Source organism: Halichoerus grypus, chromosome 2 (genome assembly GCF_964656455.1).
Source record: "Halichoerus grypus chromosome 2, mHalGry1.hap1.1, whole genome shotgun sequence".
Lineage (NCBI taxonomy): Eukaryota > Metazoa > Chordata > Mammalia > Carnivora > Phocidae > Halichoerus > Halichoerus grypus.
In genome coordinates, this window is record NC_135713.1 from 96,902,119 (window position 1) to 96,927,334 (window position 25,216).

The window sequence follows — 25,216 nt, forward strand, 5'->3', positions numbered from 1 at the left end:
ACCCCCACTTGTGTCCTTCTCTCGCTATGTCTCTCTCTGTCAAATAAATAAATAAAATCTTAAAAAAAAAAAAAGATACTGCTGCACATAGTTACCTTTTTTTTTGTAGCGATAACACTGAATATCCACTTTCTTAGTAAATTTCAGGTATACAGCATTGTTAACTATAGCCATTCTATAAGACCTTTTAACCCCTAGAAATATCTTAGCTGAATGTTAGCAGTTAGGATTTAAGCAATGAGAATTACTTACTCTAAGCTTAAATTAGATGATAGTCTTAGAAACTGTTACAGAAAGTTACTGAAATTCTCCAATTTAGTCATAAATAATTCAAATTATTTCATTGAACTAAAAAAAGATCTTGTTACATTGACCAATTCATCAAATAATATGATTGGTACAAGTCAGTTTGTGAGATGTTTGTTACCTGAAATTTTATGTCTTCCTTGAACTGCATTGGTGGAATTATCTGAAATCATATGAATAATCTGAGAGAATAGGTTTTTTTATTTGAGGCACAAAACGAGAATATTGACTGATAACTGTGAACTATTTCTAAAATTAATGTTGAGAGTAGGATGCCCCACCGTGATGCCCACAACTTATATACTGTCTTAAAATGTGTTAAAGGAGCAAACATATCTAATTGGAGGGTCAGAACACAAATCAGCGTTCTTAAAAAGACAAATCACCATAGCTGTTTTAATAGAAGAGGCATATGTAGTTACTATAAGTTATTGCTCCTGTTTAACCTTAAGCATACAGGATATTTAAAAAAACACATTTACAGGGGCGCCTGGGTGGCTCAGTCGGTTAAGCGTCTGCCTTCGGCTCAGGTCATGATCCCGGGGTCCTGGGATCGAGCCCCGCATCGGGCTCCCTGCTCAGCGGGAAGCCTGCGTCTCCCTCTCCCACTCCCCCTGCTTGTGTTCCTGCTCTCGCTGTGTGTCTCTGTCAAATAAATAAAATCTTTAAAAAAAAAAAAAAACACATTTACAGCAAAAAGATTGCTGACTTAGGCATTTCTAAGACAGATGTTTCCATTTAGTCCTAATCTGTAGTCCTTAAAAATCTGGAAAACTGATTTGTTTCTTTGCCATTATGGAGTAGATAAAAACAGTAGACTGTACTCACTAGAGAAAAAGGGATAGATGGATGTTCAGGTACTCAAGTTGTAGTGAGGTACTTCATGCATTGTATACTATGTACAGTCATCACATACTCTTTCAGTTTTAAAATGTAATAGTTGATGAGTTTTAAAGTTGTACAAGTCTGTAGACAGCAATGCATATTCTAGTATATACTTAAAAAAATGGTAATAGTGACTTGTATTAGATGATACTGTTGACAAAATACATAGCTCTTCTCATTATCACATGTATACCTTGTGATGTGTAATAGCAGCTGGGAAGCATTTTCTATTATGAAATTGATAAATTTCTTAACACTCTTGATGTAGGAAAAAAACTAACCATTTTTAGAAAGACTGTTAACTCATGTTCTTTAAACATATACACATATATGGCCTTTTAATGTGAAAAATTGTTGGGTTTCTTTTATGACTGCAGGAAGCATATGTGCCTCATTTCTTACCCAAAGCTACCAACTGCCAGTTCTTGATACGATGTTTGTAAGAAAGAAATACCGGGGCAAAGATTTTGGGCTTCATATGCTGGAGGACTTTGTTGATTCCTTTACGGAAGATGCTCTTGGCTTGCGGTATCCACTCTCCTCTCTCATGTACACAGGTAAATTAAAAAAGGTTAAACTATTCTCAGGGTCACTTCTGAGTTGTTTCTGCAGAATATTGTAAATGTGCATATAGCATTATTAACTAATTTGGATTCTTTGGGTCGCTAAGGGCTTCATTTTGCAAATGTGTCCTTATGTCATGAATACGGCTTTTTGGAGGTATGGTGGCTTTTTAAAAATATTGAAATATAATTCATATACCATAAAATTCACACTCTCAAAGTGTACAATTCAGTGGTTTCTATTACCTTTGTAGCTGTGCAACCATAACCAGTATCTAATTCCAGAACATGCTCATTACCCCAAAAGAAACCCTGCACCAGTTAATAGTCACCCTTCATTCCCCCACTCCTTCATCCCCTAGCAACCACTGATCTGTTTTCTTCTGTATGGATTTTCCTGTTCTCAACATTTCATAGGAATGTAATCATGTGATATGATTATATTATAAGCCCTTTGTGTCTAGCTTCTTTTGTTTTGCATAAATTTTGTTAAAGTTCATCCATGTTGTAGAATGAAGCAGTATTCATTCCTTTTTATGGATGAATAATCTGTTTTATGGATATGCCACATTTTGTTTATCATCAGTTGATGGACTTTTGGGTTGTTTCCACTTTTCGCTGTTATGAATAATGCTGCTGTGAACATTTGTATAGTTTTTGTGTGGACGTTTCTCTGCACCTAGGTGTGGATGGAATTGATGGGTCATATGGTGACTCTATGTTTAACATTCTTTTTTTTTTTTTTTAAAGATTTATTTATTTATTTATTTGACAGAGAGAGAGAGACACAGTGAGAGACGGAACACAAGTAGGGGGAGTGGGAGAGGGAGAAGCAGGCTTCCCGCCGAGCAGGGAGCCCGATGTGGGACTCGATCCCAGGACCCTGGGATCATGACCTGAGCCGAAGGCAGACACTTAACGGCTGAGCCACCCAGGCGCCCTATGTTTAACATTCTGAGGAACTGCCAAACTGTTTTCCAAAGCAATTGTACCATTTTACATTCCCATGAATAGTGTTTGAGATTTAAAATTTCTTTATATCCTCACCAACACTTGTTACTGTCTTTTTGATTATAGCCATTCTTGTGGGTGTAAAGTGGCATCTTATAATAGTTTTGGTTTGCATTTCATGTTGAGCATCTTTTCATATGTTAATTGGCCATTTCTGTGTCATCTTTGGGGAAATGTATATTTAGATCTTTGACCATTTCTTCTTTGGGTTCTCTTTGGTAGCTTTTAAAATTAAAAAAGAAAGTAATTTCAGACATACAAAAAGATGTAAAGAATAAGACAACAAATACTTAAGAACCATCCAGCATGTACCATCCATGAGAAATGGATCATTGCCAGTACCGTTGTACACCCACCCAATTAGCTCACTCCCTTCCCTGAAATAAGTATTACCTCAGTTTGGCATTTATTTTCCCCATATATTTCTTTCTTTTTTTTAAGGATTTTATTTATTTATTTGACAGAGAGATAGACAGCACAAGTAAGGGGGGGAATGGCAGAGGGAGAAGGAGAAGCAGGCTCCCCACTGAGCAGGGAACCCGATGCGGGGCTCGATCCCAGGACCCTGGGATCATGACCTGAGCTGAAGGCAGACACTTAACCCACTGAGCCACCCAGGTGCCCTCCCCATATATTTCTTAGACGTTTTGTTTCTGAGAGAGAGAGAGGGAGAGAGAGAAAGTGTGCATGCATACACGTGTATGAGGGGCGGGGATGGGGCTGGGGCCGAGGCCGAGGCCGAGGCCGAGGCCGGGGCCAAGGCCAAGGGAGAGGGAGAGAGAGAACCTTAAGCAGACTCCATTCCCAGCCCAGAGCCTGATGCGGGGGTCGATCTCAAGACCCTGAGATCATGACCTGAACCAAAATCAAGAGTTGAGTGCTTAACCGACTGAGCCACCCAGGTGTCCCTCTTAGACTTATAAAGCATATTTATATATCCTTCAACAATATGTCATCTTGTTTAACATATTTAAAAACTGGGGCACCGGGTGGCTCAGTTAAGTGTCTGCCTTTGGCTCAGGTTATAATCCTGGGGTCTTGGGATCGAGCCCCCATGTCGGGCGTCCTGCTCTGCTGGGAGCCTGTTTCTCCCTCACCTTATGCAACCCCTCCCCGCTTGTGTGCTGTCGCAAATATATAAATAAAATCTTTAAAAGAATTATATATAAATGATGCATACTGTGTGAATTCTGCAGTTTGATTTGTATATTTATGTTTATGAGAATCATTCGTGTGGATTCACATAGCTCTATTCATTTTCAGTGCTGTTTAGTATTCCATTGTATGAATATACCTTATGGTGATATTTAAAAACTATTGGTGGATTTATATTTGCATTTATAAATGTAAATCCCAAACTACTGGTTTTCTCTTAATGAAGTAAGATTTAATCCTGGAAGGTAATTTACTTGAAAACTTTATTAAAATAGAATTTACCATTGATTTTAGTCTAACTGGAAATGTTTATTTCCACTGAAAATATATTTTTGTTCTAAGTTTGCTTCCCCTTTTTAATGTCAGAAATCCAGAAAACAAGAACCAAGTGTTGCGTGCCCATCTTGAATCATAGTTTCTGTGTACATACATACATGAGAATGGAATGAACCCTGTATTCAACTGGATAATCTGAAAATGGCTTTCCCCTTAAAATCTAATTATAGCTTTACTGAATTTGGGAAGGAATGTAAACACACCCACTATAGGTAGAATCTCTTAATACTTACTCTTTTCTGGGGTGCCCGGGTGGCTTAGTCAGTTGGGCAGCTGCCTTTGGCTCTGCTCATGATCTCAGGGTCCTGGGATTGAGCCTTGTGTCAGGCTTTTACCCCGTGGGGAGCCTGTTTCTCCCTCTGCCCCTCCCTCCTGCTTGTGTGCGCATGCGCCCGCTCTCTCTCAAATAAATAAAATCTTTTTAAAAAAATACTCTTTCCTAATTCTAATGATAAATTGAATGCCAAATGAATTACTATTTTTGCATAGTCTATGTGGGCTTTAGCTCCTCTGATCCTTCAGGTTAGGCAGGAGATTGTCCGATAATGTTTCATTTGTCTCATATGTATAATTTTGTGAATAAGACTCTTTGAGGTGAAAATAAAGGAATATATTGAAAATAGCAAATTTTAGACTATGTGGCATCTCCATTTTCTGTTTCTTGCTCTTTCTGTCTTGTACAATGCTTATTATATTTGAAGAACTTGGATTTCCGTTTGATTTTTCTCTTACAACTTAATTAGTAGTCCTTGAGGCTGCTAGATATCCAATATTCTTTGATGACCTTTACTTGTTTCCATGAATATTTTTAAATGATTTAGGAAAGATTATAGTGTTGTACATTGTAAGCTTTAAAAAGATAATTTATTCATTCCACAAATAGGTAACGAGTACCACGTATGGATGGGCTTGGCCTCAGGTTTGAGTAGATGATTAGCTAACTGTGAGAAGTTGATTTACACAGTACTATCATGTACCGATACCTAAAGACATGGAATGAATAAGGTCTCATAAATCTTACCCATTTGGAATTTATCCTGGTGTACCATATGAGGTACAGGTCCGACTTTTATTTTACCTGACAGGTATGTGGTTAATATTATTTGTTGAATAATTTATCTTTTGCACTGATTTGCATTTATATCTATATCAGGTCAGCAAACAGTGGTCCACTGATCTGCTCTTTTTGTAAATGAAGTTATTGGAACACAGCTATGTTCATCCATTTATATATTGCCTCTGGCTTCTTTTGCACTAAAATGTCAGAGTTGGTTAGTTATGACAGTGCCCATATTCTGTAAGCCTAAAATCCTTATTGTCTGCCCCTTTAAGAAAAAGTTTCCAAATTCTTAATCTAGATCATACATTAAATTTGTGTATGTATATGTGTATATTTCTTTTTTTTTTTTTAAGATTTTATTTATTCATTTGAGAGGGAGGGAGAGAGAGAGCACGCAAACACAATCCAGTTAAATATGGGCAGAGGACATGAACAGACATTTCTCCAAAGAAGACATACAGTGGGGAGGGAGGCATGGGGAGGGAGAAGCAGACTCCCCACTGATCATGGAGTCCCACACGGGGCTCATCCCAGGACTCTGGGATCATGACCTGAGCTGAAGGCAGATGCTTAACTGACTGAGCCACCCACACGCCCCTGTTTCTGTATATTTCTTATCTGCCAATTTATTTCTGTTAATCTTAAGTTCCACTACCTCACTCTTATATTTATTTTAGCTTTTGGTTATCTAAAAGGACTAGTCTTCTCCCCCATTTCCTATTTCTGACCTTGCTTGTTTTTTCCTGTATAGACTTCAGAATCCACTTACTAGATTAAAAAAAAGAGTTTTGTCGGGATTTTATTGGGATTACTTTAAACTTATATATTAGCCCCTAATAAAATATAAGATCCACCAAAAGACTGTTAGAACCAATAGGAGTGCTTCAGTCAGTGGAGTATGTGACTTTTGATATTGGGGTTGAAAGTTTGGGCCTCATGTTGGGTCTAGAGACAATTTAAAAATAAAATCTTAAAAAAGAAATCTCTTAGAACTGATCAATGCATTCAGTGAAGTTGCAGGATGCAAAATCAATGTACAGATATATGTTGTATTTCTATACACTAATAATGAAGCAGCAGAAAGAGCAAATAAAACAATCCCATTTACAATTGCACCACAAATAATAAAATATCTAGGAATAAATCTGACCAAAGAGGTGAAAAAGACCTGTACTCTGAAAACTCTAAACACTGATGAAAGAAATTGAAGATGGCACAAAGAAATGGAAAGACATTCGATGCTCATGGATTGGAAGAACAGTATGTTAAAATGTCCATACCTACCTAAAACAATCTACAGATTTAAATGCAATTCCCATCAAAATACCAAGAGCATTTTTCACAGGACTAAAACAATCTGAAAGGTTGTATGGAACCACAAAAGACCTCAAATGGCCAAAGCAATCTTGGAAAAGAAAAACAAAACTGGAGGTATCACAATTCCAGACTTCAAGTTACATCACAAAGCTGTAGTAATCCAAACAGTATGGTACTGGCACCAAAATAGACACATAGATCAGTGAAACAGAATGTAAAGCCTGGAAATAAACCCACAACTTATGGTTAGTTAATCTTTGACAAAGGAGGCAAAACATGCAATGGGAAAGAAACAGTCTCTTCAACAAATAGTATCATAAAAATTGGACAGCAACATGCAAAGGAATGAAACTGTACCACTTTTGTACATTGTACACTCAGAGTGGACCAAGGACCTAAATGTGAGACCTGAAACCATAGAAATCCTAGAAGAGAACACAGGAGGTAATTTCTCTGACGTTGGTTTTAGCAACATCCTTCTAGATCTGTCTCGTGAGGCAATGGAAACAAAAGCAAAAATAAATTATTGGGACTTCATCGAAATAAAAAGCTTCTGCACAGCATAGGAAACAACCAACAAAACTAAAAGAAAATCTATAGAATGGGAGAAGATATTTGCAAATGACACATCTTATACAACTTAACATAAAAAAACACAATCCAGTTAAATATGGGCAGAGGACATGAACAGACATTTCTCCAAAGAAGACATACAGATGGTCAACAGACGCATGAAAAGATGCTGAACGTCTCTCATCATCAGGGAAATGCAAATCAAAACTACAATGAGATATCACCTCACACCTGTCAGAATGGCTAAATCAAAAACTCAAAAACAAGGGTTGGCGAAGATGTGGAGAAAAAGTAACCCGCTTGCACTGTTGGTGGGAGTGCAAACTAGCGCAGACACTGTGGAAAACTGTATGGAGGTTCCTCAAAAAATTAAAATAGAATTATCCAGGGCATATCGCTGAAAGCAAAGAGGCAAACTAAATAACGCTTTATAGTGTTTATGGACATAGATCTAAGTATGAAACTCTGGACAGGAAGGATATGCAACAACTTCAGGAACACCGTTATCTCTGGGGAGAAAAGGAGAAATGGGCATGATTAGGGAGGGGTCCAAAGAACATTGACTGTATCTACGAGGTTTTATTTAGTTCTCCCTAAACTAAATTAAAACAGTATGGCAAAACTTTAATAATTGTTAATCTGGATAATGAATACATTGACACTAGGATACTCTTCTCTCATTTTTTTTTCCTGTATGTATAAGCATATAAAACGTGTCTCTCACGTTTTTTGGTTTTAGTTTCCATACCTGTTAAAAAGGGAGAAGCTGGAGAAAACAAGCACAATAGGCCACATTGAGTTGTTTGTCTGAATTTAATGACTAAAATAGTAGGGAATGTCTTACATAGTCAGTATGAGGTCCAAAAGGAGCACTTTAGGAAAGGTGACTAGAGTTGAAGCTTCCAGTTCAGATTTGTCTATTCCTCAAGAAAGAACATTAACCAGCTAAGCAGCATTGGCTATTCCTTAACAGGTTGTGGAGACTTCTACTTACTGACATTGTATATGCAGCACTAAGATATTTACCCTTGCAATAAAATTCTTTCAAAGCCTAAGCTTTACAACATGGACCCTACACTTCTCTACAGATATTCCCTAATGCTAAACGTCTCCAAACTATTTTAACATTCTTTGCCTCATAGAACCTTTTCGCAGCCATTTATTTAGCACATTCATTCTGTGCAAAGAACTAGGCAGAGTGCTGTTCTAGAAGAAATATTTGTGGAATTTGTGCACAAGGAACTCAGAGTCTAAACTGGTGTTAAAATGAAAACCTAAAAGAGATAGATTATGAAGTAGAACATACTTTAAGGAGCTTAAGAGCACTACAGGGAAAGCACCACAAGATTTAGAGGAGGAAAGATGTACTTTTGTTGGTAGAGATCACGCAAGGCTTTCAGTCTGGGCCCTAACGAAGAAGCAGATTCTTGAAAACTCAAGAAAATGAACTGTGGAGTTACTAGAAATTCAGTGATGTGGCTAGGTACAAAATTAATACATAAGTAAATCAGTATGTTTCATGTATATAACCACTAGTTAGAAGAAATAAAGTAACACAATATTTATAATGGCAACAAAAGAGATAAAATTCCTAAATGTATACATTTTTTCCTGTGTTAATTCTAAGAACTCTGGAGAATATGTAAATGCTAACTGGTTTGAACAAAATCATAAAATTATTACACAATTATATTGTTGGACAGAAAATAAGATAATGGTGTCAATTCTCCAGAAGCTAATATGTGAGGGTTTTTTTTTTTTTTTTTACATTTTTAAAAGTTTTAATTCCACTGTTGTTAATATATAGTGTTACATTAGTTTCAGATGTACAATATAGTGATTCAGCGGTTATATATGTTACTCAGTGCTCGTCAACACAAGTGTACTCTTCTTTTAATTATTTTTATTTTCAAAGATTTTATTTTTAAGTGATCTCTACACCCAATGTGGGGCTTGAACTTAAACCCTGAGATGAAGAGTCACATGCTGTACTGACTGAGCTAGCCAGGCGCCCCATGATAAGTGTACTCTTAATCCCCACCTGTTTCACCCATCCCCCTGTCCACCTCCCCTCTGGTAACCATCTGTCTGATGTCTATATTTAAGAGTCTATTTTTCGGTTTGTCTATTTTTTCTCCTTTGTTTCCTTAAATTCCAAATATGAGTGAAATCATATGGTATTTGTCTCTCTGACTGATTGACTTTGCTTAGCATTATACCCTCTAGATCCATCCATGTTGTTGCAAATGGCAAGGTTTCATTCTTTTTGATGGATAAGTAATATGACATGGTATCTACATGCCACATCTTTATCCATTCATCTATCAGTGGACCCTTGGGCTGCTTCTCTATCTTGGCTAATTGTAAATAATGGTGCAGTAAACATGGGCATGCATATATCCTTTTTTTTTTTTAAAGATTTTATTTATTTATTTGACAGACAGACTGAGAGAGGGAACACAAGCAGGGGGACTGGGAGAGGGAGAAGCAGGCTTCCCGCTGAGCAGGAAGCCCGATGGCGGGGCTCGATCCCAGGACCCTGGGATCATGACCTGAGCCGAAGGCAGACGCTTAACGACTGAGCCACCCAGGTGCCCCTGCATATATCCTTTTAAATTAGTTTTTTCTTTTTAAGATTTTATTTATTTATTTGATAGAGAGAGACACAGAGAGAGCAGGAACACAAGCATGGGGAATGGGAGAGGGAGAAGCAGGCTTCCCGCGGAGCAGGGAGCCCGATGTGGGGTTTGATCCCAGGACCCTGGGATCGTGACCCGAGCCGAAGGCAGAGGCTTAACGACTGAGCCACCTAGGCGCCCCTAGTGTTTTCATATTCTTTGGGTAAATACCCAGTAGTGCAGTTACTAGATCATAGGGTAGTTCTATTTTTATTTTATTTTATTTTTATAAAGATTTTACTTATTTGTCAGAGAGCGCACACGAGCAGGGGGAGTGGCAGGTAGAGGGAGAAGGAGAAGCAGGCTCCCCGCTGAGCAGAGACCCTGACGTGGGGCTGTGGATCCCAGGACCCTGGGATCATGACCTGAGCCGAAGGCAGACACTTAGCTGACTGAGCCACCCAGGTGTCCCAACTTTTAAAGATTCTATTTTTAAGTAATCTCCACACCCAATGTGGGGCTCAAACACACAACCCCAAGATCAAGAGTTGCATGCTCTACTGACTAAGCCAGCCAGGTGGCCCTAGTTTGGTTTTTTATCTTAAAATTTTTCAAGTTTTTTGGGTGCTATAATACATATAACATATTATTTATCATTTGAACTATTTGTAGATGTGTATTTCAGTGGCATTAGTCACATTCATTCTCTGTCGTTATGAATTTGCCTATTCTAGGTACCTTATAGAAGTGGAATCTCTATGTGTGTCTTATTTCAGTTAGCATAGTATTTAAGGACCATCCGTGTTGTAGCATATATCAAAATTTCTTTCCTGGGGTGCCTGGGTGGCTCAGTTGGTTAAGTGGCCGACTCTTTTTTTTTGAAGATTTATTTGAGAGAGAGTGTGTGTGCACGCGCAGAGAGTAGGGAGGAGCAGAGGGAGAGGGAGAGAGAAACCCAAGAAGATTCTGTGCTGAGCATGGAGCCCTGTATGCGGCTTGATGTCACACAACCTGAGCCATAACCAAGAGTCAGACACTCAGCTGACTGAGCCACCCAGGCACCCCACAGCTGACTCTTGACTTTGGCTCCTGCCACAATCTCAGGGTTGTGGGATCAAGCCCTGTGTCTGGATCCTTGCTCAGTGGGGAGTCTGTTTGAAAATTCACTCCCGCTGCCCCACCCCCTGCTCTGCATGCACGCTCTCTCTCTCATGTCTTCAAAAAAATTCCTTTCCTTTTTATGGTGTGTGTGTGTGTGTGTGTGTGTGTGTGTGTGTGTGTATATTTATGTATATATATATATTTATGTATATATATATATATATATATATATATATATATATATATATTAAAGATTTTATTTATTTATTTGACAGAGAGAGAGAGAAATCACAAGTAGGCAGAGTGGCAGGGAGTGGCAGAGGGAGAAGCAGGCTTCCTGCTGAGCAGGGAGCCCGATGTGGGACTCGATCCCAGGACCCTGGGATCATGACCTGAGCCAAAGGCAGACGCTTTCGACTGAGCCACCCAGGCGCCCCTGTGGTGTATATTTTTATTGTGTGTACATGTCACATTTCATTCATTCATCCATTCATCTTCTGATGGACGGACAGTTGGGTTCTTTCTACCTTTTGGCTGTTGTGAACAATGCTGCCATGGGCATTGGTGTACAGATAACTGTTCAAGTCCTTGCTTTCTGTTCTTTTGGATATATAGCTGAGAGTGGAACTGCTGAGTTATATGGTAATTCTATGTTGAACTTTTTGAGGAATTGCCAAACTGTTTCCCACAGAGGCTGCATCATTTTGTTAATGTGTTTTTAAACTTTATATAAATGACATCATTTGTACATATACTAACTTGTTTTTTTACTGATCTTTTTAATAGATTTATCATTGTCAATATATGCTGTAATTTGTTGTAGCTTCTGCGTAGTATTTTATTGTATATATTTCATGATTTATTCATGTATCCGTTAATGATGGGCTCTTAGGTTGAACTCCCCACCCCTGTTTAAAAACAGCCCTGTAATGAATATTATAGAAGTCTTCTTGTGCATATGTGTAAGTCATTAGGATATAGACCCAGTAGTAGAATTGGAGCATACAGTATGTCTTTTCAACTTTACTAACTATTGCAAAATTATTCTCACACCAGGAGAAAGTGGGAGTTTCCATTTTCCTTATTCTTTGGATGCTTGGGTTATCAGATGGATGTGAAAATGGTATCTAGTTGTTTCATCTTGCATTTCCCTGGCAGCTAGTGAGGTTTGCCGTCTTTACCTTTGTTAAGTGACCTTCCAAGTTTCATTATGTGTAAATTTCCTTTTCATAGCATCTGCCAATTTCTTTTTGGGATCATTTTGTCTTTCAATTTTAGGATTTTTTAATACGCTGAGAATACTAATCTTTTGTTTTATTCTGAAAATCTCCTAATCTCTGGCTTTATGGTATCTTTTTAGTATAAAACTATGCAGCCCAGTACGGCAGTCACTAATATAAATTAGATTTAATTTCAATTTAATTAAAATCATACATTCATTTTTTCAGTAGCCATGTGGCTAGTGGCTACTGTATTGGACATTGCTGATAGAGGACATTTCCATCATTGTAGAAAGTTACGTTGCACAGTTCCTGATAGAAAGTTTTAAACTTCAACAGGTTTATCATAATATTTCATTATGGATTGTGATTTTGTGTCTTTCATGAGTAATCTTTTAGCACCATTATGTCCAGGAGGTATTCTCTTATGTTTTCTTTTAAACAGTTTGCTTTTCTTAGTAGGTCTTAGAATCCATCTGGAATTTAATTTTGTGAATGGTGTTGATGTGAGGTCAGGATCTGACTTTATTTTCTTCTATATGGATTTTTGTTCTAGCATTATTATTTTGATAGTGGATCTACTCTACACTGAGATGTAATGCCTCCTCTGTCATTTGCCAGGTTTTTAGTGTGTGTGCGCTTCTTTTCTGGTGGGCTTTTTTCCCCTGTATTTTAATTTTTCTTTTTCCTTTTCTTCTTCTTCCATATCCTTTCTTAACCCTTTCTTCTCCATTTTGAAGTTGGGGTCAAATTTTGACAAGTTCCCCTAAAAAACAGACTTGTTGGGAATTTGTTTAGAATTGCATGGAATTTATCAAATAATTGGTGAGAATTGGTGGTTTTATACTATTGAATCTAATAATCATTTTATTCTAATTTTATGCCCCTCGGTAATAATTAGTAATTTTCTCCTTAAAGGTGAAGCACATCTTTTAATAGGATTTTTATTGTTTATTCATGTTAAAACTTTCATTAATGAGACTGATGTGTAGTTGAGTTGCATTGGTGTTGTCCTAGCCCCATTAAGTGATTTGGGCAGCTTACTTTCTATCTTCTGTTTTCTAAAACAGTTGATATTTGGGATTTCTAGAAAATTCTGAATGTATTTTTCAGCTTGCAAGCAGTACTTTGAAAAGTATCCAGGAGACCATGAACTCCTCTGGGAGGTTGAAGGTGTTGGACACTGGTACCAGCGAATACCAGTCCCCAGAGCATTACAGAGAGAAACACTTACCATTACAGGTAAGGATTCTAGGTTTCAAGTTGGAACACATGTCAAGCTTAAAGAGCAGAGCCTTTTAACGTTTGTGTCTCTTAGTCCAGAGTTATGGTATATTATAATGTGACCTCTCTAGTAACAGATCCTCTTTTCTAAAGTTTGAATTTTTGTTATGTATTAACATTTGGGTCACTAATAATAAGAGGACCTAGAATTATAATAGCCCAGCAGAATCTAACATTCTAGGAATTGGTGGGTAAGAAGGAAACACAGATACTGAATCAGCATAGAATAGGCATCAAGGAATTAAAGAGTAGTCCCTGGTCTCATGCATCTTTCCTCAAAGTCACTAAATACAGATAACTAATACTTTATAATTGCGAGGTTTCATTATAACATATTGGTTAAGGAGATACTCCACACCTAGATTTTCAACACCCTTCTGTTCAGGATGCTGTTCAGGACTTTTGTGCAAATCAGTACAAACCATGTTACAATTAAAACCAAATACTGATTGGGTTACAATTTTTAAAATTCTTCTGTACACAGCAGTTTCTCAAAATGAAGCTAAAAGACCTATGTCTGGAGAGTATGGTCTTTCATCTGTTCCAGAATATGAAGCAGAAACTGAAGACAATCAGTCTAGTGAGATGCAGCTAACTGTAGGTACACTGTATGTTTATTGTAGGAAATAATTTTTCTGTTCTTTAAACTAGATTCAGCTAATACTTAATTTTGTAAATGTTAAAGTTCATTCATCAAGTTATGTAATTTTAAAATTTTTACTGTGTTAGTTTTCTTGGTATCTCCTGTTAATGGCTTACTAAGGACTTAATTTTCTTTGAAAAATAATTTGGAATCACACAAAATAATATAGAAGAGAATAAAAATCTGTAATCCCACTACCCCAGATGTAGCAACTGTTAACATTTTTGTATTTGTATTTTATATATATTATAAAACATGTATCTGCATACATTTTTGTTTTGTTATGCTGCTTCTGTTTTTCCTCCATTAACATATTATAAGCATTTTCCATGGCATTATTGTTTTAAAACATTGTTAAATAGCTGTGTACTATTCTATTATATGTAAATACCATTGTTTATTTCTTTAACATATTATACTTAAGTTTTTTGCATAAGTGACCCAGCAGTGAACACATTTATACATGCATCTTTTTGCCTATATAATTCTTTCCTTGCACTGATAAATTTCTAGAGGTGAAATTAGGAATAGGTCAAAGGTTATAAAGTTATTGTGGGAAGTTTTGAGTCTTATCTATGCTAGGTCTTTGTAGAATGTAATGCACTTTGAAAGTACTGGGTAAACCTTTCAGGGACAAGTGCTTTGGGAAATTATTTGTGCCTCTTATTCCTGCCTTAATTAGCGTGAATGTTGACTGAACTTTTTGGAAACCTTTTTAAGGATAATATAAATCATATAATTACTTGTAAGGAGTTAGGTTTTTTTGTTTTTATTTTTTTCTACATTTGGAACCAAACTAAATGATAAGCCTGGGTTTGATTATATTGTGATCCAAATTCCTCAGATATAGTTAAATTTATTTAGTATTGGTCCTACATCATCAAATCAGGAAATATAGAAAAAATCTTTTCCCAAAATGTGGTGAGGGCAATGATTTACCTTAATGATAAGCCGAATAATTTTAAATGGGCTGTGTAAATGAGAATATATATTAAACCATGTCATAAGATTGGCAGCATAAATTCAATTTTCTTTCACTTTAGAAATTCATATTCTTCAAATTAAGATTTTAATTAGTTCAAGGAAAATATATCTCACATTAAACTATTTTATCTCTCTTTTTATTGCTAATCAAATGGGAAAATGGTTTTGTTTGTGTATTTTAACCACATTGTTTTTAGCTTTACTGTGGTATAATTGACAAAAATTGTACAACTTGATGTTTTGAGATAAACTGTGAAACGATCACTGTATGATTTATTCTAGGTGATGATGGTATTTCTACTTGCTTTTTCCTGTTTTGTGACATAACACATTACATGTACTTCTCTTACACTCTTTGAACCTTTTTTAATGGATTTCTTTTGTGTGTTAACTTTGTCTAGTTCAGCTACAGGCTTCTTGAAGACAGGATTTTTATCTTATCTGTCACAGTTTATCCTTGTTTGTGTCCTCTCAGTAGACCTTCTTAAAGTCTCTGTGCCTGTTGTGTTGTAGGGTTTCATTAAGTGTGTGATGAATGAATGAATAGTAGTTTATGTAATAGATACTGTGGCAAGCACTGGATGTACAAAGATACGGTTCTTACAAGCATGGGAGAAGTAGATCGTCCATTATTGTAAACATAAATAAACTACAGGATTATAATTCCCTTAATAGAGCAAATAGCAAGTGTTTGAAGGTACATAGCAGAGTATGAGTAACTCTACCCAAGGAGTGCAATAGGTGAAGTAGCAACCAAGCTGACTTGCAAAGGGCAGGTGTGAGTTTTGTGACATTCCAAATGCTAACATGTGAAAAAAAAACAAAAACAAAACCAAATAGGTGTGAAAGAAAATGGCATGTTTAGTATGTAAGAGGTATTTGGTTTTGAAGAGGTTGAGAATTTATATTCTAGGCAGTGATAAACCATTAAAGGTTTTGTTTTTGTTTTTTTTTAAAGCAAAAGAGTAGCACAATTTGTGATTTGGAAGCATCTTTGTCATCAGGTTGGAGGGGATGACGAAAGCATCGGTAATACGAAGGAGGGGGCAGTTTTGAGAGATTCTTCAGAGTCAGAATTGACAGGCTTTCCAGTTCACTGAATGAAGGTTAAGAAGAAATCATTACTGACTTACAGGTTTTTGGCCAGAATGGCTGACTGAACTGTTATTGCCATTAACCAAGATAGAGAATAATACGAGTTCAATTTGGAACAGGTTGGTTGTGAAATTGGATGGAGGCCATATTTCCTTTAAAAAAGAGCTTTGGAGGGGCGCCTGGGTGGCTCAGTCATTAAGCGTCTGCCTTCAGCTCAGGTCATGATCCCAGGGTCCTGGGATCGAGCCCCACATCGGGCTCCCTGCTCCGCGGGAAGCCTGCTTCTCCCTCTCCCACTCCCCCTGCTTGTGTTCCCTCTCAGGCTGTCTTTCTCTCTGTCAAATAAATAAAACCTTTAAAAAAATAAAAAATAAAAAAAAATAAAAAAGAGCTTTGGAAATCAGGAAAGAAGTTGGGGAGATTAAATTGTATATCTGGATTCATCAGCAAATAGATGTTGAAGTAAAGGTAGTAGATAAAATTACACAGGGAGAGCATATGGACAGAGAAGAGGAGGTAGCCGAGGACAGGACACTAGGAAACTCCAGTGAGTTGCATGTAACATATTAGATGGCTTGGTAAGGGCTCAGCCTCAGGATGAACTGAGGCTGTAACATCACCTTTTTTTTTTTTTTAAAGATTTTATTTATTTATTTGACAGAGAGATAGAGAGGGAACACAAGCAGGGGAGTGGGAGAGGGAGAAGCAGGCTTCCTGTGGAGCAGGGAGCCCGATGCGGGGCTCGATCCCAGGACCCTGGGATCATGACCTGAGCCGAAGGCAGACACTTAACGACTGAGCCACCCAGGCGCCCAGTAACATCACCTTTTAATTTCTTCAGTAAATTTCCTTGAATGGTGAATAGGGAATACCAAAAGTACTATTTGAAAAATGTTTCACAAGATTTTCTTTGACATCGACTAAAGTAGATTCATAGGGAGAAAAAATGATCTAAAACTTTTGGTTTTAATCTGTATTTCTGTTTTAGATTGACTCTCTAAAAGATGCCTTTGCAAGTACTTCTGAAGGTAAGAAATTCAGCTAATCTACCAGTATGTGAGATGCTTAGAATTTAGGGGTGGGAGATGTCTCTTAGAGTGAGTGAACACTTATCCTGCTCTAAGATCTAGCACTGAGTTACAATGCCACCACTACCGCTGGTCTTGCTGTGTGAACAAAGTAAGCTGTCATACCTCTTTTTTCCTCATTTCCTTACCCATAAAATAGGGAGAGTGATGTCTGCCTTGTTTATGTCCCAAGATTATTGGGAGAGAATATAAGTGAAAATGCAAAAATACATTGCAGAGCTCAGGGCAATATGGAAATGTGAGGAATGAATAAAGTGAAGGTATTCCATAATTTAGAAAAAAAGACTGATGTTGTTTCTTGGCCTGATAGAAATGTGTAATTGTGGGAATATATGTAAGCTAGAATAGTTCTTAGATTTCTGTGTATTGTAACATATTGTAACAGATAATCCTTTCAGGATCATACTGAATTAATTGTAGTTCTGCTGTTTTTTCTCAGGTCATGATAAAACACCAGTTTCCACTCGTACTCGAAGTAGTCATCTGAAGCGGCCAAAGATTGGGAAGCGGTTTCAGGATTCTGAATTTAGTAGTTCTCAAGGAGAAGATGAAAAGACATCCCAGACTTCACCTACAGCTTCAATAAACAAGTAAAGTATTGGTTATTTTACTCTCATTATTTTGTTATTCTTATTTTCATATTTTTTTAAAGGTTTTATTTAATTGAGAGAGAGCACAAGCAGGGGGAGGGGCAGAGAGAGAGGGAGAAGCAGACTCCCCGCTGAGTAGGGAGCCTGACTTGGGGCTCAATCCCATGACCGTGGGATCATGATCTGAGCTGAAGTTAGACGCCTAACCGACTGAGCCACCCAGGGGCCCCTTTTTATTTTCATGTTATTAGTATTTAGTATTTAAGATGGAAGTTATTATTATATTGTTTGTGTAGCACATAACCTTGGTGTAAGAGTTTGTATTTGAATTCTTCTACAGGATTACTGATTGTACTCACTTTGACATATTACAGGGAGAAGTTGCTAGTAAGAGAGTAAAATAAATCCACAATTTAATCTCTCATGTCTGAAAATCCAAGAGAATATTCTGGTGATTATATTATCCCAACTTTGATAGTAGCTATAATTTTTAGTAATGCTGAGGTTTAGTCAGTTTTTTAAAAACCCTAAGTTTTATTTTATAATGGATTCATTTTACTGGGTTACTGGATATAACACAAATTAGCGATAACCATAAGTGGTTCAGTCCTGTCCTCTAGGAACTTAATAGCCAGCTGAATCAGTAGAACACTGGGGTCAAATCTTTATCCTCTATCTTCCTGGGAACCTTAAAGAAAGCAAGATTTCAAATTTTATAGTAAAACTAGACTTTTTTGTCGTAATAGTCCTACCAGTTGTTCCTGAGTTAACCATTCATAGGTTTGCCGTTTTATCTGTGAAATTATTTTACTCAAGTAGAAAATTTTGTAGCTTTGCTAATGTCATTATGTAAATAATTTTAAATTTGGATAATTGTGTAATTATGTAAATGTTCTATTTTAGTGAAAAATTAATGTTACAGGTAAATATAACTTTAAATATTTAAATCTAGTAACTTGTGAAAGATAAGAGGTTAAGATAATTACAGTTTTCTTCCTGTGTAACATTTTGATGTAATACCCTTTTTAGAAGGGAATATAACAGTGCATTTATATTGAACATCCCAGAGTTATTGTAGGATTTTGTTTTTCTTTTTTTCTTTTTTTAAAGATTTTATTTATTTATTTGACAGAGAGAGACATAGTGAGAGAGGGAACACAAGCAGGGGGAGTGGGAGAGGGGAAAGCAGGCTTCCTGCCGAGCAGGGAGCCGGATGCAGGGCTCGATCCCAGGACCCTGGGATCATGACCTGAGCTGAAGGCAGACACTTAATGACTGAGCCACCCAGGCGCCCCCTGTTTTTCATAAATAGAACAGTAACAGTAAGACTACATGCGTGAATGCTTACTCAGCTACTATGAAGAACAAAATTGCATCTTTGCCCTTGAAGAATTGGCTGCCTGGTGGTTTCTAATTCACTAGCTATACCTGTGACACAGGTTAAGAACACTGCAAGGTAGATTGTGATGGTACAATAATAGAAGTACAAAATGGTGTAGATGCAGAGGAAAGATTTGATTGAATCTAATTGAGGGGATAGAGAGATTAGGCATTTGGACCAGGGCTTGAAAGAGAAGTTGAAACTCAACAAGCAGAGTCGAGAGAGAAGATGTTCTAGTTGGGGGCTGGTCCACAAACTATAGTCTGTAGATCAAATCTGATCCACTACCTATTGTTGTAAATAAAACTTTATTGTAACACTTCCATATCTTAGATGTTTGTATGGTTGCTTTTGCATTACCGTGGCAAAGTTGAGTAGTTGTTCAGAGACCATATGACCCATAAAACCTAAAGGGATAGTTTATTGACCCCTGATGTATATGAGGGTTATCCAGAGAACTTACTGTGATGATGAAAATGTGCTTTATCTGCCCGGCCCAAAATGGCAGCCCTACTTAGTATGTCCATTGAACACTTCAAGTGTGGCCAGTGCAGCTTAGGAACTGAATTTTTAATTTCATTTAATTTTAATTAATGTAAATCATGACATGTGTTATGGCTACTGTATTACACCATCCAGATATAGCCTGAGCAAAGGCAAAAAGCTAAGAGGAATATTAATAAGGATAACTGATGTGTAATGTAAAGGTTACCATCTAGTAGGAAATAAAGTTATGAGAGTCCAGGTCCCAGGCCAGCAGGCATTGTAGCAGCATGAGCGACTCATCAAAGTATTTGGCAATATGATGAGCAAGACGACCTCCGTTGCCTGGTGGATGAGGCCCAGCAAGATAACTCATGTCGGGGGGAGCAAGTAGCCATACTGTGAGCAGCCCTATGAGGAGGTACCCTGTGGCAACAGTCCCCAAGGAATTGGGTCCTCAGTCTATTAGCCTGCATGAAGAGCTGAATGCTGCCAGCAACCACATGAGTGAGAGCTTGGGATGGTTGCAGGGAGCACTGCCAATCAGACCTTCAGACGAGACTGCATCCCCAGTAGCTGGGTTGATTGCAACTCCATGAGACCTTGAGCCAGAGGTCCCTAGCTAAGCCACACCTGGATTCCTAACCCACAGAAACAAGATAATAAATGTTCGATGATTTCAGGTGTTAAAAAATATAGATATATATGAGGGTCTGGTCATGTTAGGCTTTGTAAGGAGATACACTTTATTCTCTAAGCTGTAGAGAACCATCAGAATTTTCTGAGCTGGACTGTCACAGGTACACATGGGTATATATAAACAGCGTTCTCACAGCTTTACTAAAAAATGTATGTACTGCAAGTTCAAAGATGAGTTGGGACAAAGTTATGGTGGTCCAGAGAGAATTGGGGCCTGAAGGGGGGCCATAAATGGGAACAGAAAATTAGGGATATGTTTGAAAGGCATTTTGGAGGTAGAACAAAACTATGATTTATTGTCCAAACTGATATCTTTGAGAATGAAAGGGGCATTATTAGTGACTATGGCAACGCTGGGACAAAAGCTATGAACTGGACTGTCTCAGGTAAATTGGGATGTGTTCATTCTAATAGAATGAGAGCCAATGAGATGCGGTTAGAGAAAAAGAAGAGTCTAGCTTACATGTTTGAGGAGATGTGTGTTACTATTCAAACTAGAGAACAAGGTAGGAAAGAGGACAAGTTTGTAAGAAGAGGAGATTGGTTTTGGACCTGTAAGATTGGAACTTGTTGACTGAACAACACTTGGTGGATTCTCTAAAGTGTTACTTTATTAACACAATCCTAAAATTTTATATTCATCCTTAATAAAACAAGTAAGAGTGGTTTTCTTTCCTAGATTGGAATCTACTGCACGCACATCAGAGAGCTCAGAAGAATTCCTGGAAGAAGAACCTGAACAAAGTGTGATTGAATTTGAGGACGAAAGTAGTGATAAGGATGCTCGGCCTGCACCAGAAACCCAACCACGTGTGGAAAAGCAAGATGGTGAAAAGGTATGAGATCCCACTTATTAAATAAAGTAATTGAAAGTAAACTAAATTGTAACTTTCTTACTCATAAATTGTTAGAAAAATCTGGTGATCTATTTTAGAGTCACAGTAGAAATTGTGTTTAATGCTAAAAAGCATATGTCTATACTGCCAAGGTCAGGTACTGGAGGTGGGGAGAGGATAAAGTTATAAGTATCGTTTCATGTTTCAAACTGAATTTTTAAACGTTTGACTTAGAGCAAAGGTAAAATTGAGGATGTTTAGGTAGTAAGATCCCTCTGTATATTAAAATATAAATTAATTTGAGAGAGTAAACATACTTAAGTGACAAATTATATGACTATGAGGTATATCTTATAGAACCAGTTAGAATGCCATTAGGTCAATAAGGCCTCATTTGCACCTGTATCTTGGTTAGAAGGATAAAACTCATCATTCAAAATATATATTTGATTACAATTGATTACATATTCCTGGAAAAATAACTAAATTCATTTTTTTTTTTTTTTAAACAGTAGAAAACAAATGGGAAAATCCTTCGTGACCAAGTAAATTCTTTATTTGGCCTGATTTCTGCAGCTCTTCCAGTATTTGTCCTTACCTTTTTTTCTTCTTCTTTTTCTTTAGTGTCGTCCATCTTTGGCTCTCTAGAGAGTCCTTATTTCTTCTGCCCTAGGTGCTTAAGATTCTTTAAAAGTCTTTTACATGTTTGCCAAGTCCAGCCAGCATCTGAACAAGTGAAACTACATTATCAATTTTACTTTCTTAACTTATTCTATAATATCTTTTTTTAAAAATTTTATTTATTTGAGAGGGAGAATAAGACAGAGAGAGAGAGCATGAGAGGGGGGAGGATCAGAGGGAGAAGCAGACTTCATGCTGAGCAGGGAGTCCGATGCGGGACTCTATCCCGGGACTCCAGGATCATGACCTGAGCTGAAGGCAGTCGCTTAACCAACTGAGCCACCCAGGCGCCCCTTAACTTATTCTAGTTTAGCTCCTGCTTTCTCTTATTTCATGAAACTGTATTTTTTTTTTTTTAAAGATTTTATTTATTTATTTAATTGACAGGGAGAGAGAGAGAGAGACAGCGTGAGAGGGAACACAAGCAAGGGGGAGTGGGAGAGGAAGAAGCAGGCTTCCGGCTGAGCAGAGAGCCCAATGCGGGGCTCGATCCCAGGATCCTGGGATCATGACCTGAGCTGAAGGCAGTCGCTTAACCAACTGAGCCACCCAGGAGCCCCCGAAACTGCATTTTTAAGTGGCATTTTTTTCTTGTAAAAAATTTGGACAGCAAAGCACATGTTTAAAAATGTGCCTCCAGACATTTATGGGAATATATATTTGTTATTTTTCTTTTAAAAACTTAAGATTATGCTCTATGTACTTCATGTAATGGGTTTCATTTGTCCAGCAATACATTGAGCACATACTCTTGTAGGGCACCAGTGACACTTGAATCCACTTCCAGTGGTTTTCATCACCTAGATTGACTACTGTGTCTTCCTTAATATTCTCTAGGCCCTTATAACGTAAGCTTTATAACACCACTGTATTTTGGTTTCTTGGTTTTCCTTTCTGAAGTTTTGTTTTTGTTTTATTTATTATTAGACTATTGTGCTTCCTCCTTTTTCCCCTTTATTTGTGGACATTCTAGAAGACTCAGTTCTTGACTTTCTGCTCTTGGTTCATGTTCTCTCTATGAAAATGTACCAATCTAATGGTTGAACTCTCATTTCTGTGGGGATGACCAGTAACTCTAGACTGAATATTGATGGAGACTGTAATGCCACAGTATGACTTGTCTTCTGAATATTCTATGTAGACAGATGTATTTTATCATCTTAAATTCAACATAATCTCTATTCTTTCTTATCACTTCTGTATTGAACCTTTTTTTCCTGTTTTTGTTTTTTTTTTAATCTTTCCTTCTATTTCCAAACGTAAAACTTGAAGGACAGGTTTTTCTCATCTGTTGCTTCTCACTTTTAGTTAATTACCAGCATTCTGTTTTTTTTAAACTTTTGCTGTTCTTCTCACTTTCTTACTTTCAGCATTTTTTCCTACCCTAGTTGATCCTTTCATGAGCTTTATCATAATTACCTTCTGTATGCAGTCTACTTTCTGTATACTCTTTGGCCAGATAAATTTTTCTAAGTCCCTGATTTCCCTATCCCTGTGACTTTAGGGATGCTACATAATCCATACCAACCTATTTCTGAGCCCTTGAGTGCATCATTTTCTAATTTTTAATAATGGTAATAAAATGTCCTCTATTAGAATGTCACTAAGATTCATTAGAACTATTAAACATTAAATAGAAGTATTTTACATTGATAAACATTGGCAGAAGAGTTTCAGAATTGGAAGGTTTGTGTTACCAGCTCGCTGATACTTCCATATTTAATGTGATAGAAGGAGTAGGATTGTTCAAAAAATGACCCAAAGTTGACTGGACAGTGAGCTAACTGAGACTGAGACCTTTCTTCTAGCAAGAAGCTGTATCCAAACTCAGCTTCCCACAAGCCTGGCAGTGCTTCCTCCCCCTGGCAGGGTAACCCGTAACTTCCCACAGGCCCCAAGGATTCCAAGTGCTGATCAGCTGGTGTTCTGGAAAGAGCTGGCCTCAAATCTAGTCTCTGGTGCCTTTTTACTGAAAAGGTTCCACTCCTGATGGCCCTATAGGGAAGAACAAGAAGGGGACAGGGTGTCTTCACTGCATCTCAGACCTGTACTGCGTCTACAGAGCATCATGGTCTTCTGCTGTCTCCACGAGAACAGAGAGTTTGGGTTACTTGTGCGTTCTTTTCTTTTACTGACCCTGCCTGAAAAATTTCCTCTTTTCTCAGTAAAACTATTCCTTAACTCATGCCCTGCAATGTGGTAGACTTTATCTTGAGTCCTGGTGCACGACAGGTGGAGACTGAGAATGGATCCACCTTGCATGACAAATAAGTTAGCTTATAATTGTGTCCTTATTTTTTCCCCCCAATGATGTAGGAATCTGAATTAGAGCCTATGAATGGTGAGATAATGGATGATACTCTTAAAACCTCACTTATAACTGAAGAGGAGGACTCCACCAGTGAAGTTTTAGATGAAGAAATAAAATTGCAGTCTCTTAATTCCAGCGAAGACTCTACCACTCTTGTTCCACTGGTGGTAGAATCTTCAAAACCCCCTGACACTGTTGCACAGGATAAGGTAAGAGGGAAATAACTTAATTTTTTATAGTCAAACTGTTCCAGTGTTGGTGACATGGAAGGGGCATTGTAGTATATATATTTTCCTCCTCCTTAATATATATATATATAGTCTTTCAGGAAAATTAATTCTACATTAATTGCTATGCTAGATTAGGTATTCTAAGAAAATGTAATCAGCAATATTCCATAAATTCACATCTTTGTAACCTATAATACATACCTGATTTCTGGTAACAAAACGAGTTTTATTTTGTAGATTTAGAGAAATGCTTAGACAAATAGATAAAGCATTATTTATCAGATACTTGAATACCTATTGCTTACATAGTCTATGACAAATACAGTCATTTTAATTTGTTTTAATTACGGAGACAGATTAGCTTAATGGGAAAAACCTGATAGAGTATTCTTTAAAGAAATTTTTACTTTCAAATATTCCAATTTAAGGCTAAAAACATTGTATAGCATTATTTTATTAGTGTCTCAAATAATTAAATGAATAAAATCTCCATTGCCCTTACCTATCATCTAATGAAATTGTAGTCAAACTTAGTGGGGTGGCAGAGTGTCAAGCCCCAAAGGACTCTTGGTTCTGGCTCCAGTAATACCAAGAAATTAAAAACGTTTAGTTGATGCATGGTTTTAAAGAACCTTGGTAAAGAAGTTTAAAATGTCCTAAGTACTTTTTGAGGTAAAAGAATTACTTTTATTATATCTTTAAAGCAAGAACCAGGTTATCATGTAAGACAGTTTTGAAATAATTGACTTGTATTCAGAATATGTAC

The 25,216-nt window shown here is 37.2% G+C and overlaps 1 protein-coding gene across 3 annotated transcripts in view; it reads left to right on the forward strand.

Annotated features, from left to right (window-relative positions):
• The window catches only part of FAM169A (family with sequence similarity 169 member A), a 72,373-nt gene that overhangs the window by 44,378 nt on the left and 2,779 nt on the right, over window positions 1-25,216 (forward strand). For 2 of the 3 annotated variants that reach the window (XM_036078535.2, XM_036078536.2), the window contains exons 6-12: window positions 1,569-1,748; window positions 13,259-13,387; window positions 13,914-14,026; window positions 17,140-17,179; window positions 17,679-17,829; window positions 21,072-21,228; window positions 24,226-24,429. In XM_036078535.2, the coding sequence (XP_035934428.1) occupies window positions 1,569-1,748; window positions 13,259-13,387; window positions 13,914-14,026; window positions 17,140-17,179; window positions 17,679-17,829; window positions 21,072-21,228; window positions 24,226-24,429 (974 nt within the window). The remainder of the gene's footprint in view (window positions 1-1,568; window positions 1,749-13,258; window positions 13,388-13,913; window positions 14,027-17,139; window positions 17,180-17,678; window positions 17,830-21,071; window positions 21,229-24,225; window positions 24,430-25,216) is intronic. The other variant, XM_036078534.2, reaches the window with a different exon arrangement.